Source organism: Phyllobates terribilis, unplaced genomic scaffold, assembly GCF_046119375.1.
Source record: "Phyllobates terribilis strain yellow unplaced genomic scaffold, ASM4611937v1 Scaffold_11__3_contigs__length_659146591, whole genome shotgun sequence".
Taxonomy (NCBI): Eukaryota; Metazoa; Chordata; class Amphibia; order Anura; family Dendrobatidae; genus Phyllobates; species Phyllobates terribilis.
The window spans coordinates 644,837,755-644,850,696 of NW_027362771.1; the positions used below are offsets into that span (position 1 = coordinate 644,837,755).

General features: G+C 54.4%; 1 protein-coding gene across 1 annotated transcript in view; it reads right to left on the bottom strand.

Annotated features, from left to right (window-relative positions):
- The window catches only part of FBXO24 (F-box protein 24), a 181,071-nt gene that overhangs the window by 85,941 nt on the left and 82,188 nt on the right, over window positions 1–12,942 (bottom strand). Inside the window, exon 9 of the mRNA XM_073655006.1 lies at window positions 5,662–5,793. Coding sequence (XP_073511107.1) covers window positions 5,662–5,793 — 132 coding nt within the window. The remainder of the gene's footprint in view (window positions 1–5,661; window positions 5,794–12,942) is intronic.

Below are 12,942 nucleotides of genomic sequence, written 5' to 3' on the forward strand. Positions count from 1 at the left end.
ACAGAGGCCAAGGGAAGGGGAGATGGAGGACAGAGGCCAAGGGAAGGGGAGATGGAGGACAGAGGCCAAGGGGAGGGGAGATGGAGGACAGAGGCCAAGGGGAGGGGAGATGGAGGACAGAGGCCAAGGGGAGGGGAGATGGAGGACAGAGGCCAAGGGGAGGGGAGATGGAGGACAGAGGCCAAGGGGAGGGGAGATGGAGGACAGAGGCCAAGGGAAGGGGAGATGGAGGACAGAGGCCAAGGGAAGGGGAGATGGAGGACAGAGGCCAAGGGAAGGGGAGATGGAGGACAGAGGCCAAGGGAAGGGGAGATGGGGGACAAAGGCCAAGGGAAGGGGACATGGAGGACAGAGGCCAAGGGAAGGGGAGATGGAGGACAGAGGCCAGAGAGAGGGGAGATGGAGGACAGAGGTCAAGAGGAGGGGAGATGGAGGCCAGAGGCCAGGGGAAAGGGAAATGTAGGACAGAGGCCGGGGGGATGTAGGACAAAGGCCAGGGGCAGGGGAGATGGAGGACAGAGGCCAGGGAGAGGGGAGATGGAGGACAGAGGCCTGGGAGGGGGGAGATGGAGGACAGAGGCCAGGGAGGGGAGAGATGGAGGACAGAGGCCAGGGAGGGGAGAGATGGAGGACAGAGGCCAGGAAGGGGGGAGATGGAGGACAGAGGCCAGGGACAGGGGAGATGGAGGACAGAGGCCTGGGAGGGGGGAGATGGAGGACAGAGGCCAGGGAGGGGGGAGATGGAGGACAGAGGCCAGGGAGGGGGGAGATGGTGGACAGAGGCAAGGAGAAGGGGAGATGGAGGACAGAGGCCAAGGGAATGGGAGATGGAGGACAGAGGCCGGGGGGGGGGGGGAGATGCAGGATGGAGGCCGAGGTAAGATGGAGGACAGAGGCCAGGGGGAGGGGAGATGTGAGACAGAGGCTAGGGGGAGGGGAGATGCAAAAAAGAGGCCGGGGGATGTCGGACAGAGGCTAGGGGGAGGGGAAATGTAGGACAGAGGCCGGGGGAGATGTAGGACAGAGGCCAGGGAGAAGGGAGATGGAGGACAGAGGCCAAGGGGAAGGGAGATGAAGGACAGATGATAAGGGGAAGGGAGATGGAGGACAGAGGCCAAGGGAAGGGGAGATGGAGGACAGAGGTCAGGGGGAGGGGAGATGGAGGACAGAGGCCAAGGGGAGGGGAGATGGAGGACAGAGGCCAAGGGGAGGGGAGATGGAGGACAGAGGCCAAGGGGAGGGGAAATGGAGGACAGAGGCCAAGGGGAGGGGAGATGGAGGACAGAGGCAAGGATAAGGGGAGATGGAGGACAGAGGCAAGGATAAGGGGAGATGGAGGACAGAGGCCAAGGGAAGGGGAGATGGAGGACAGAGGCCAAGGGAAGGGGAGATGGAGGACAGAGGCCAAGGGAAGGGGAGATGGAGGACAGAGGCCAAGGGAAGGGGAGATGGAGGACAGAGGCCAAGGGAAGGGGAGATGGAAGACAGAGGCCAAGGGAAGGGGAGATGGGGGACAGAGGCCAAGGGAAGGGGACATGGAGGACAGAGGCCAAGGGAAGGGGAGATGGAGGACAGAGGCCAGAGAGAGGGGAGATAGAGGACAGAGGTCAAGAGGAGGGGAGATGGAGGCCAGAGGCCAGGGGAAGGGGAAATGTAGGACAGAGGCCGGGGGGATGTAGGACAAAGGCCAGGGGCAGGGGAGATGGAGGACAGAGGCCAGGGAGAGGGGAGATGGAGGACAGAGGCCTGGGAGGGGGGAGATGGAGGACAGAGGCCAGGGAGGGGAGAGATGGAGGACAGAGGCCAGGGAGGGGAGAGATGGAGGACAGAGGCCAGGGAGGGGAGAGATGGAGGACAGAGGCCAGGGGAAAGGGAAATGTAGGACAGAGGCCGGGGGGATGTAGGACAAAGGCCAGGGGCAGGGGAGATGGAGGACAGAGGCCAGGGAGAGGGGAGATGGAGGACAGAGGCCTGGGAGGGGGGAGATGGAGGACAGAGGCCAGGGAGGGGAGAGATGGAGGACAGAGGCCAGGGAGGGGAGAGATGGAGGACAGAGGCCAGGAAGGGGGGAGATGGAGGACAGAGGCCAGGGACAGGGGAGATGGAGGACAGAGGCCTGGGAGGGGGGAGATGGAGGACAGAGGCCAGGGAGTGGGGAGATGGAGGACAGAGGCCAGGAAGGGGGGAGATGGTGGACAGAGGCAAGGAGAAGGGGAGATGGAGGACAGAGGCCAAGGGAATGGGAGATGGAGGACAGAGGCCAGGGGGGGGGGGGAGATGCAGGATGGAGGCCGAGGTAAGATGGAGGACAGAGGCCAGGGGGAGGGGAGATGTGAGACAGAGGCTAGGGGGAGGGGAGATGCAAAAAAGAGGCCGGGGGATGTAGGACAGAGGCTAGGGGGAGGGGAAATGTAGGACAGAGGCCGGGGGAGATGTAGGACAGAGGCCAGGGAGAAGGGAGATGGAGGACAGAGGCCAAGGGGAAGGGAGATGAAGGACAGATGATAAGGGGAAGGGAGATGGAGGACAGAGGCCAAGGGAAGGGGAGATGGAGGACAGAGGTCAGGGGGAGGGGAGATGTAGGACAGAGGCCAAGGGGAGGGGAGATGGAGGACAGAGGCCAAGGGGAGGGGAAATGGAGGACAGAGGCCAAGGGGAGGGGAGATGGAGGACAGAGGCAAGGATAAGGGGAGATGGAGGACAGAGGCAAGGATAAGGGGAGATGGAGGACAGAGGCCAAGGGAAGGGGAGATGGAGGACAGAGGCCAAGGGAAGGGGAGATGGAGGACAGAGGCCAAGGGAAGGGGAGATGGAGGACAGAGGCCAAGGGAAGGGGAGATGGAAGACAGAGGCCAAGGGAAGGGGAGATGGGGGACAGAGGCCAAGGGAAGGGGACATGGAGGACAGAGGCCAAGGGAAGGGGAGATGGAGGACAGAGGCCAGAGAGAGGGGAGATAGAGGACAGAGGTCAAGAGGAGGGGAGATGGAGGCCAGAGGCCAGGGGAAGGGGAAATGTAGGACAGAGGCCGGGGGGATGTAGGACAAAGGCCAGGGGCAGGGGAGATGGAGGACAGAGGCCAGGGAGAGGGGAGATGGAGGACAGAGGCCTGGGAGGGGGGAGATGGAGGACAGAGGCCAGGGAGGGGGGAGATGGAGGACAGAGGCCAGGGAGGGGAGAGATGGAGGACAGAGGCCAGGGAGGGGAGAGATGGAGGACAGAGGCAAAGGGAAGGGGAGATGGAGGACAGAGGCCAGGGACAGGGGAGATGGAGGACAGAGGCCTGGGAGGGGGGAGATGGAGGACAGAGGCCTGGGAGGGGGGAGATGGTGGACAGAGGCAAGGAGAAGGGGAGATGGAGGACAGAGGCCAAGGGAATGGGAGATGGAGGACAGAGGCCGGGGGGGGGGGGGAGATGCAGGATGGAGGCCAAGGTAAGATGAGGACAGAGGCCAGGGGGAGGGGAGATGTGAGACAGAGGCTAGGGGGAGGGGAGATGCAAAAAAGAGGCCGGGGGGATGTAGGACAGAGGCAAGGGGGAGGGGAAATGTAGGACAGAGGCCGGGGGAGATGTAGGACAGAGGCCAGGGAGAAGGGAGATGGAGGACAGAGGCCAAGGGGAAGGGAGATGAAGGACAGATGATAAGGGGAAGGGAGATGGAGGACAGAGGCCAAGTGAAGGGGAGATGGAGGACAGAGGTCAGGGGGAGGGGAGATGTAGGACAGAGGCCGAGGGGAGATGGAGGACAGAGGCCAAGGGGAGGGGAGATGGAGGACAGAGGCCAAGGGAAGGGGAGATGGAGGACAGAGGCCAAGGGAAGGGGAGATGGAGGACAGAGGCCAAGGGAAGGGGAGATGGAGGACAGAGGCCAAGGGAAGGGGAGATGGAGGACAGAGGCCAAGGGAAGGGGAGATGGAAGACAGAGGCCAAGGGAAGGGGAGATGGGGGACAGAGGCCAAGGGAAGGGGAGATGGGGGACAGAGGCCAAGGGAAGGGGACATGGAGGACAGAGGCCAAGGGAAGGGGACATGGAGGACAGAGGCCAAGGGAAGGGGACATGGAGGACAGAGGCCAAGGGAAGGGGAGATGGAGGACAGAGGCCAGAGAGAGGGGAGATAGAGGACAGAGGTCAAGAGGAGGGGAGATGGAGGCCAGAGGCCAGGGGAAGGGGAAATGTAGGACAGAGGACGGGGGGATGTAGGACAAAGGCCAGGGGCAGGGGAGATGGAGGACAGAGGCCAGGGAGAGGGGAGATGGAGGACAGAGGCCTGGGAGAGGGGAGATGGAGGACAGAGGCCTGGGAGAGGGGAGATGGAGGACAGAGGCCAGAGAGGGGAGAGATGGAGGACAGAGGCCAGGGAGGGGAGAGATGGAGGACAGAGGCCAGGGAGGGGAGAGATGGAGGACAGAGGCCAGGGAGGGGAGAGATGGAGGACAGAAGCCAGGGAGGGGAGAGATGGAGGACAGAGGCCAGGGAGGGGGGAGATGGAGGACAGAGGCCAGGGACGGGGGAGATGGAGGACAGAGGCCTGGGAGGGGGGGATGGAGGACAGAGGCCAGGGAGGGGGGAGATGGAGGACAGAGGCCAGGGAGGGGGGAGATGGAGGACAGAGGCCAAGGGAATGGGAGATGGAGGACAGAGGCCGGGGGGGGGGGGAGATGCAGGACGGAGGCCGAGGTAAGATGGAGGACAGAGGCCAGGGGGAGGGGAGATGTGAGATAGAGGCTAGGGGGAGGGGAGATGCAAAAAAGAGGCCGGGGGGATGTAGGACAGAGGCTAGGGGGAGGGGAAATGTATGACAGAGGCCGGGGGAGATGTAGGACAGAGGCCAGGGAGAAGGGAGATGGAAGACAGAGGCCAAGGGGAAGGGAGATGAAAGACAGATGCCAAGGGGAAGGGAGATGGAGGACAGAGGCCAAGGGGAAGGGAGATGAAGGACAGATGCCAAGGGGAAGGGAGATGGAGGACAGAGGCCAAGGGGAAGGGAGATGGAGGACAGAAGCCAAGGGGAAGGGAGATGGAGGACAGAGGCCAGGGAGGGGGGAGATTAAGGACAGAGGCCAAGGGGAAGGGAGATGAAGGACAGAGGCCAGGGAGAGGGGAGATGGAGGGGGGAGATGGAGGACAGAGGCCAATGGAAGGGGAGATGGAGGACAGAGGCCTGGGGGGGATGTAGGACAGAGGTCTGGGGGGGGATGTAAGACAGAGGCCAGGGGGAGGGGAGATGGAGGACAGAGGCCAGGGAGAGGGGTGATGGAGGACAGAGGCCAAGGGGAAAGGAGATGAAGGACAGAGGCAAATGGGAGGGGAGATGGAGGCCAGAAGCCAAGGGGAAGGGAGATGGAGGACAGAGGTCAAGGGGAAGGGAGATGGAGGACCGAGTCCAGAAAGAGGGGAGATGGAGGGCAGAGGCCAAGGGCAGGGGAGATGGAGGACAGAGGCCAGAGAGAGGTGAGATGGAGGACAGAGGCAAAGGGGAGGGGAGATGCAAGATAGAGGATGGGGGGAGGGGAGATGGAGGACAGAGGCCAAGGGGAGGTAAGATGGAGGACAGAGGCCAGGAGAAGGGGAGATGGAGGACAGAGGTCAGTGAGGTAGATAGAGGCCAGGTAGTGGGAGGTATATGGAGGAAAGAGGCTAGGTGGAGGGTCTCGTCTTTACCAGGCAGGGGTTTCTTCTGTCGATCTTGTCACCGGTGCCCAATTGTCCAAAGCGGTTGTTTCCTTGCATAAATATTCTCCCAAATTCATCCACTAGCGCCAAGTGATTAAACCCCAGCGAGCAGAGCGCCACCTGCAGGACAAGCAGAAATCAGTCAGACGACCCCTCAGTCATGTAACATGTCCGAGGGAGGATCTGCCGACTACATGAAGATGGCGGCCATGACGGTCTCCGTATATCTATGGTCGGGGGTCAGTGTGATATATAAGACCACACAGTGTATACAGGACATGAAGATGGCGGCCATGACGGTCTCTGTATATCTATGGTCAGGGGTCAGTGTAATATATAAGACCACACAGTGTATACAGGACATGAAGATGGCGGCCATGACGGTCTCCGTATATCTATGGTCGGGGGTCAGTGTGATATATAAGACCACACAGTGTATACAGGACATGAAGATGGCGGCCATGACGGTCTCCGTATATCTATGGTCAGGGGTCAGTGTGATACATAAGACCACACAGTGTATACAGGACATGAAGATGGCGGCCATGACGGTCTCCGTATATCTATGGTCGGGGGTCAGTGTGATATATAAGACCACACAGTGTATACAGGACATGAAGATGGCGGCCATGACGGTCTCTGTATATCTATGGTCGGGGGTCAGTGTGATATATAAGACCACACAGTGTATACAGGACATGAAGATGGCGGCCGTGACGGTCTCCGTATATCTATGGTCGGGGGTCAGTGTGATATATAAGACCACACAGTGTATACAGGACATGAAGATGGCGGCCATGACGGTCTCTGTATATCTATGATCGGGGTCAGTGTGATATATAAGACCACACAGTGTATACAGGACATGAAGATGGCGGCCGTGACGGTCTCCGTATATCTATGGTCGGGGGTCAGTGTGATATATAAGACCACACAGTGTATACAGGACATGAAGATGGCGGCCGTGACGGTCTCTGTATATCTATGGTCGGGGGTCAGTGTGATATATAAGACCACACAGTGTATACAGGACATGAAGATGGAGGCCATGACGGTCTCCGTATATCTATGGTCGGGGGTCAGTGTGATATATAAGACCACACAGTGTATACAGGACATGAAGATGGCGGCCATGACGGTCTCCGTATATCTATGGTCGGGGGTCAGTGTGATATATAAGACCACACAGTGTATACAGGACATGAAGATGGCGGCCATGATGGTCTCCGTATATCTATGATCGGGGTCAGTGTGATATATAAGATCACACAGTGTATACAGGACATGAAGATGGCGGCCATGACGGTCTCCGTATATCTATGGTCGGGGTCAGTGTGATATATAAGACCACACAGTGTATACAGGACATGAAGATGGCGGCCATGACGGTCTCCGTATATCTATGGTCGGGGTCAGTGTGATATATAAGACCACACAGTGTATACAGGACATGAAGATGGCGGCCATGACGGTCTCCGTATTTCTATGGTCGGGGGTCAGTGTGATATATAAGACCACACAGTGTACAGGACATGAAGATGGCGGCCATGACGGTCTCCGTATATCAATGGTCGGGGTCAGTGTGATATATAAGACCACACAGTGTACAGGACATGAAGATGGCGGCCATGACGGTCTCCGTATATCTATGGTCGGGGTCAGTGTGATATATAAGACCACACAGTGTACAGGACATGAAGATGGCGGCCATGACGGTCTCTGTATATCTATGGTCGGGGGTCAGTGTGATATATAAGACCACACAGTGTATACAGGACATGAAGATGGCGGCCATGACGGTCTCTGTATATCTATGGTCGGGGTCAGTGTAATATATAAGACCACACAGTGTACAGGACATAAAGATGGCGGCCATGACAGTCTCTGTATATCTATGGTCAGGGGTCAGTGTGATATATAAGATCACACAGTGTACAGGACATGAAGATGGCGGCCATGATGGTCTCCGTATATCTATGGTCGGGGGTCAGTGTGATATATAAGACCACACAGTGTATACAGGACATGAAGATGGCGGCCATGACGGTCTCTGTATATCTATGGTCGGGGGTCAGTGTAATATATAAGACCACACAGTGTACAGGACATGAAGATGGAGGCCATGACGGTCTCCGTATATCTATGGTCGGGGGTCAGTGTGATATATAAGACCACACAGTGTACAGGACATGAAGATGGCGGCCATGATGGTCTCTGTATATCTATGGTCGGGGGTCAGTGTGATATATAAGACCACACAGTGTATACAGGACATGAAGATGGCGGCCATGACGGTCTCTGTATATCTATGGTCGGGGTCAGTGTAATATATAAGACCACACAGTGTACAGGACATGAAGATGGCGGCCATGACAGTCTCTGTATATCTATGGTCAGGGGTCAGTGTGATATATAAGATCACACAGTGTATACAGGACATGAAGATGGCGGCCATGACGGTCTCCGTATATCTATGGTCAGGGGTCAGTGTGATATATAAGACCACACAGTGTACAGGACATGAAGATGGCGGCCATGATGGTCTCTGTATATCTATGGTCGGGGGTCAGTGTGATATATAAGACCACACAGTGTATACAGGACATGAAGATGGCGGCCATGACGGTCTCTGTATATCTATGGTCGGGGGTCAGTGTGATATATAAGACCATACAGTGTATACAGGACATGAAGATGGCGGCCATGACGGTCTCCGTATATCTATGGTCGGGGGTCAGTGTAATATATAAGACCACACAGTGTACAGGACATGAAGATGGCGGCCATGACGGTCTCCGTATATCTATGGTCGGGGTCAGTGTGATATATAAGACCACACAGTGTACAGGACATGAAGATGGCGGCCATGACGGTCTCCGTATATCTATGGTCGGGGTCAGTGTGATATATAAGACCACACAGTGTACAGGACATGAAGATGGCGGCCATGACGGTCTCCGTATATCTATGGTCGGGGGTCAGTGTGATATATAAGACCACACAGTGTATACAGGACATGAAGATGGCGGCCATGACGGTCTCCATATATCTATGGTCGGGGGTCAGTGTGATATATAAGACCATACAGTGTATACAGGACATGAAGATGGCAGCCATGACGGTCTCCGTATATCTATGGTCGGGGGTCAGTGTAATATATAAGACCACACAGTGTACAGGACATGAAGATGGCGGCCATGACGGTCTCCGAATATCTATGGTCGGGGTCAGTGTGATAAATAAGACCACACAGTATATAAAGGACATGAAGATGGCGGCCATGACGGTCTCCGTATATCTATGGTCGGGGTCAGTGTGATACATAAGACCACACAGTGTATACAGGACATGAAGATGGCGGCCATGACGGTCTCCGTATATCTATGGTCGGGGGTCAGTGTGATATATAAGATCACACAGTGTATACAGGACATGAAGATGGCGGCCATGACGGTCTCCGTATATCTATGGTCAGGGGTCAGTGTGATATATAAGACCACACAGTGTATACAGGACATGAAGATGGCGGCCATGATGGTCTCCGTATATCTATGATCGGGGTCAGTGTGATATATAAGATCACACAGTGTATACAGGACATGAAGATGGCGGCCATGATGGTCTCCGTATATCTATGATCGGGGTCAGTGTGATATATAAGATCACACAGTGTATACAGGACATGAAGATGGCGGCCATGACGGTCTCCGTATATCTATGGTCGGGGTCAGTGTGATATATAAGATCACACAGTGTATACAGGACATGAAGATGGCGGCCATGACGGTCTCCGTATATCTATGGTCGGGGTCAGTGTGATATATAAGACCACACAGTGTATACAGGACATGAAGATGGCGGCCATGACGGTCTCCGTATATCTATGGTCGGGGTCAGTGTGATATATAAGACCACACAGTGTATACAGGACATGAAGATGGCGGCCATGACGGTCTCCGTATTTCTATGGTCGGGGGTCAGTGTGATATATAAGACCACACAGTGTACAGGACATGAAGATGGCGGCCATGACGGTCTCCGTATATCTATGGTCGGGGTCAGTGTGATATATAAGACCACACAGTGTACAGGACATGAAGATGGCGGCCATGACGGTCTCCGTATATCTATGGTCGGGGTCAGTGTGATATATAAGACCACACAGTGTACAGGACATGAAGATGGCGGCCATGACGGTCTCTGTATATCTATGGTCGGGGGTCAGTGTGATATATAAGACCACACAGTGTATACAGGACATGAAGATGGCGGCCATGACGGTCTCTGTATATCTATGGTCGGGGTCAGTGTAATATATAAGACCACACAGTGTACAGGACATGAAGATGGCGGCCATGACAGTCTCTGTATATCTATGGTCAGGGGTCAGTGTGATATATAAGATCACACAGTGTACAGGACATGAAGATGGCGGCCATGATGGTCTCCGTATATCTATGGTCGGGGGTCAGTGTGATATATAAGACCACACAGTGTATACAGGACATGAAGATGGCGGCCATGACGGTCTCTGTATATCTATGGTCGGGGGTCAGTGTAATATATAAGACCACACAGTGTACAGGACATGAAGATGGAGGCCATGACGGTCTCCGTATATCTATGGTCGGGGGTCAGTGTGATATATAAGACCACACAGTGTACAGGACATGAAGATGGCGGCCATGATGGTCTCTGTATATCTATGGTCGGGGGTCAGTGTGATATATAAGACCACACAGTGTATACAGGACATGAAGATGGCGGCCATGACGGTCTCTGTATATCTATGGTCGGGGTCAGTGTAATATATAAGACCACACAGTGTACAGGACATGAAGATGGCGGCCATGACAGTCTCTGTATATCTATGGTCAGGGGTCAGTGTGATATATAAGATCACACAGTGTATACAGGACATGAAGATGGCGGCCATGACGGTCTCCGTATATCTATGGTCAGGGGTCAGTGTGATATATAAGACCACACAGTGTACAGGACATGAAGATGGCGGCCATGATGGTCTCTGTATATCTATGGTCGGGGGTCAGTGTGATATATAAGACCACACAGTGTACAGGACATGAAGATGGCGGCCATGACGGTCTCCGTATATCTATGGTCGGGGTCAATGTGATATATAAGACCACACAGTGTACAGGACATGAAGATGGCGGCCATGACGGTCTCCGTATATCTATGGTCGGGGTCAGTGTGATATATAAGACCACACAGTGTACAGGACATGAAGATGGCGGCCATGACGGTCTCAGTATATCTATGGTCGGGGTCAGTGTGATATATAAGACCACACAGTGTATACAGGACATGAAGATGGCGGCCATGACGGTCTCCGTATATCTATGGTCGGGGGTCAGTGTGATATATAAGACCATACAGTGTATACAGGACATGAAGATGGCGGCCATGACGGTCTCCGTATATCTATGGTCGGGGGTCAGTGTAATATATAAGACCACACAGTGTACAGGACATGAAGATGGCGGCCATGACGGTCTCCGTATATCTATGGTCGGGGTCAGTGTGATATATAAGACCACACAGTGTACAGGACATGAAGATGGCGGCCATGACGGTCTCCGTATATCTATGGTCGGGGTCAGTGTGATATATAAGACCACACAGTGTACAGGACATGAAGATGGCGGCCATGACGGTCTCTGTATATCTATGGTCGGGGGTCAGTGTGATATATAAGACCATACAGTGTATACAGGACATGAAGATGGCGGCCATGACGGTCTCCGTATATCTATGGTCGGGGGTCAGTGTAATATATAAGACCACACAGTGTACAGGACATGAAGATGGCGGCCATGACGGTCTCCGTATATCTATGGTCGGAGTCAGTGTGATATATAAGACCACACAGTGTACAGGACATGAAGATGGCGGCCATGACGGTCTTCGTATATCTATGGTCGGGGTCAGTGTGATATATAAGACCACACAGTGTACAGGACATGAAGATGGCGGCCATGACGGTCTCCGTATATCTATGGTCGGGGGTCAGTGTGATATATAAGACCACACAGTGTATACAGGACATGAAGATGGCGGCCATGACGGTCTCTGTATATCTATGGTCGGGGGTCAGTGTGATATATAAGACCACACAGTATACAGGACATGAAGATGGCAGCCATGACGGTCTCCGTATATCTATGGTCGGGGGTCAGTGTAATATATAAGACCACACAGTGTACAGGACATGAAGATGGCGGCCATGACGGTCTCCGAATATCTATGGTCGGGGTCAGTGTGATAAATAAGACCACACAGTATATAAAGGACATGAAGATGGCGGCCATGACGGTCTCCGTATATCTATGGTCGGGGTCAGTGTGATACATAAGACCATACAGTGTATACAGGACATGAAGATGGCGGCCATGACGGTCTCCGTATATCTATGGTCGGGGTCAGTGTGATATATCAGACCACACAGTGTAGACAGGACATGAAGATGGCGGCCATGACGGTCTCCGTATATCTATGGTCGGGGGTCAGTGTGATATATAAGATCACACAGTGTATACAGGACATGAAGATGGCGGCCATGACGGTCTCCGTATATCTATGGTCGGGGTCAGTGTGATATATAAGACCACACAGTGTATACAGGACATGAAGATGGCGGCCATGACGGTCTCCGTATATCTATGGTCGGGGGTCAGTGTGATATATAAGACCACACAGTGTATACAGGACATGAAGATGGCGGCCATGATGGTCTCCGTATATCTGTGATCGGGGTCAGTGTGATATATAAGATCACACAGTGTATACAGGACATGAAGATGGCGGCCATGACGGTCTCCGTATATCTATGGTCGGGGTCAATGTGATATATAAGACCACACAGTGTACAGGACATGAAGATGGCGGCCATGACGGTCTCTGTATATCTATGGTCGGGGGTCAGTGTGATATATAAGACCACACAGTGTATACAGGACATGAAGATGGCGGCCATGACGGTCTCTGTATATCTATGGTCGGGGTCAGTGTGATATATAAGATCACACAGTGTATACAGGACATGAAGATGGCGGCCATGACGGTCTCCGTATATCTATGGTCGGGGTCAGTGTGATATATAAGACCACACAGTGTATACAGGACATGAAGATGGCGGCCATGACGGTCTCCGTATATCTATGGTCGGGGTCAGTGTGATATATAAGACCACACAGTGTATACAGGACATGAAGATGGCGGCCATGACGGTCTCCGTATATCTATGGT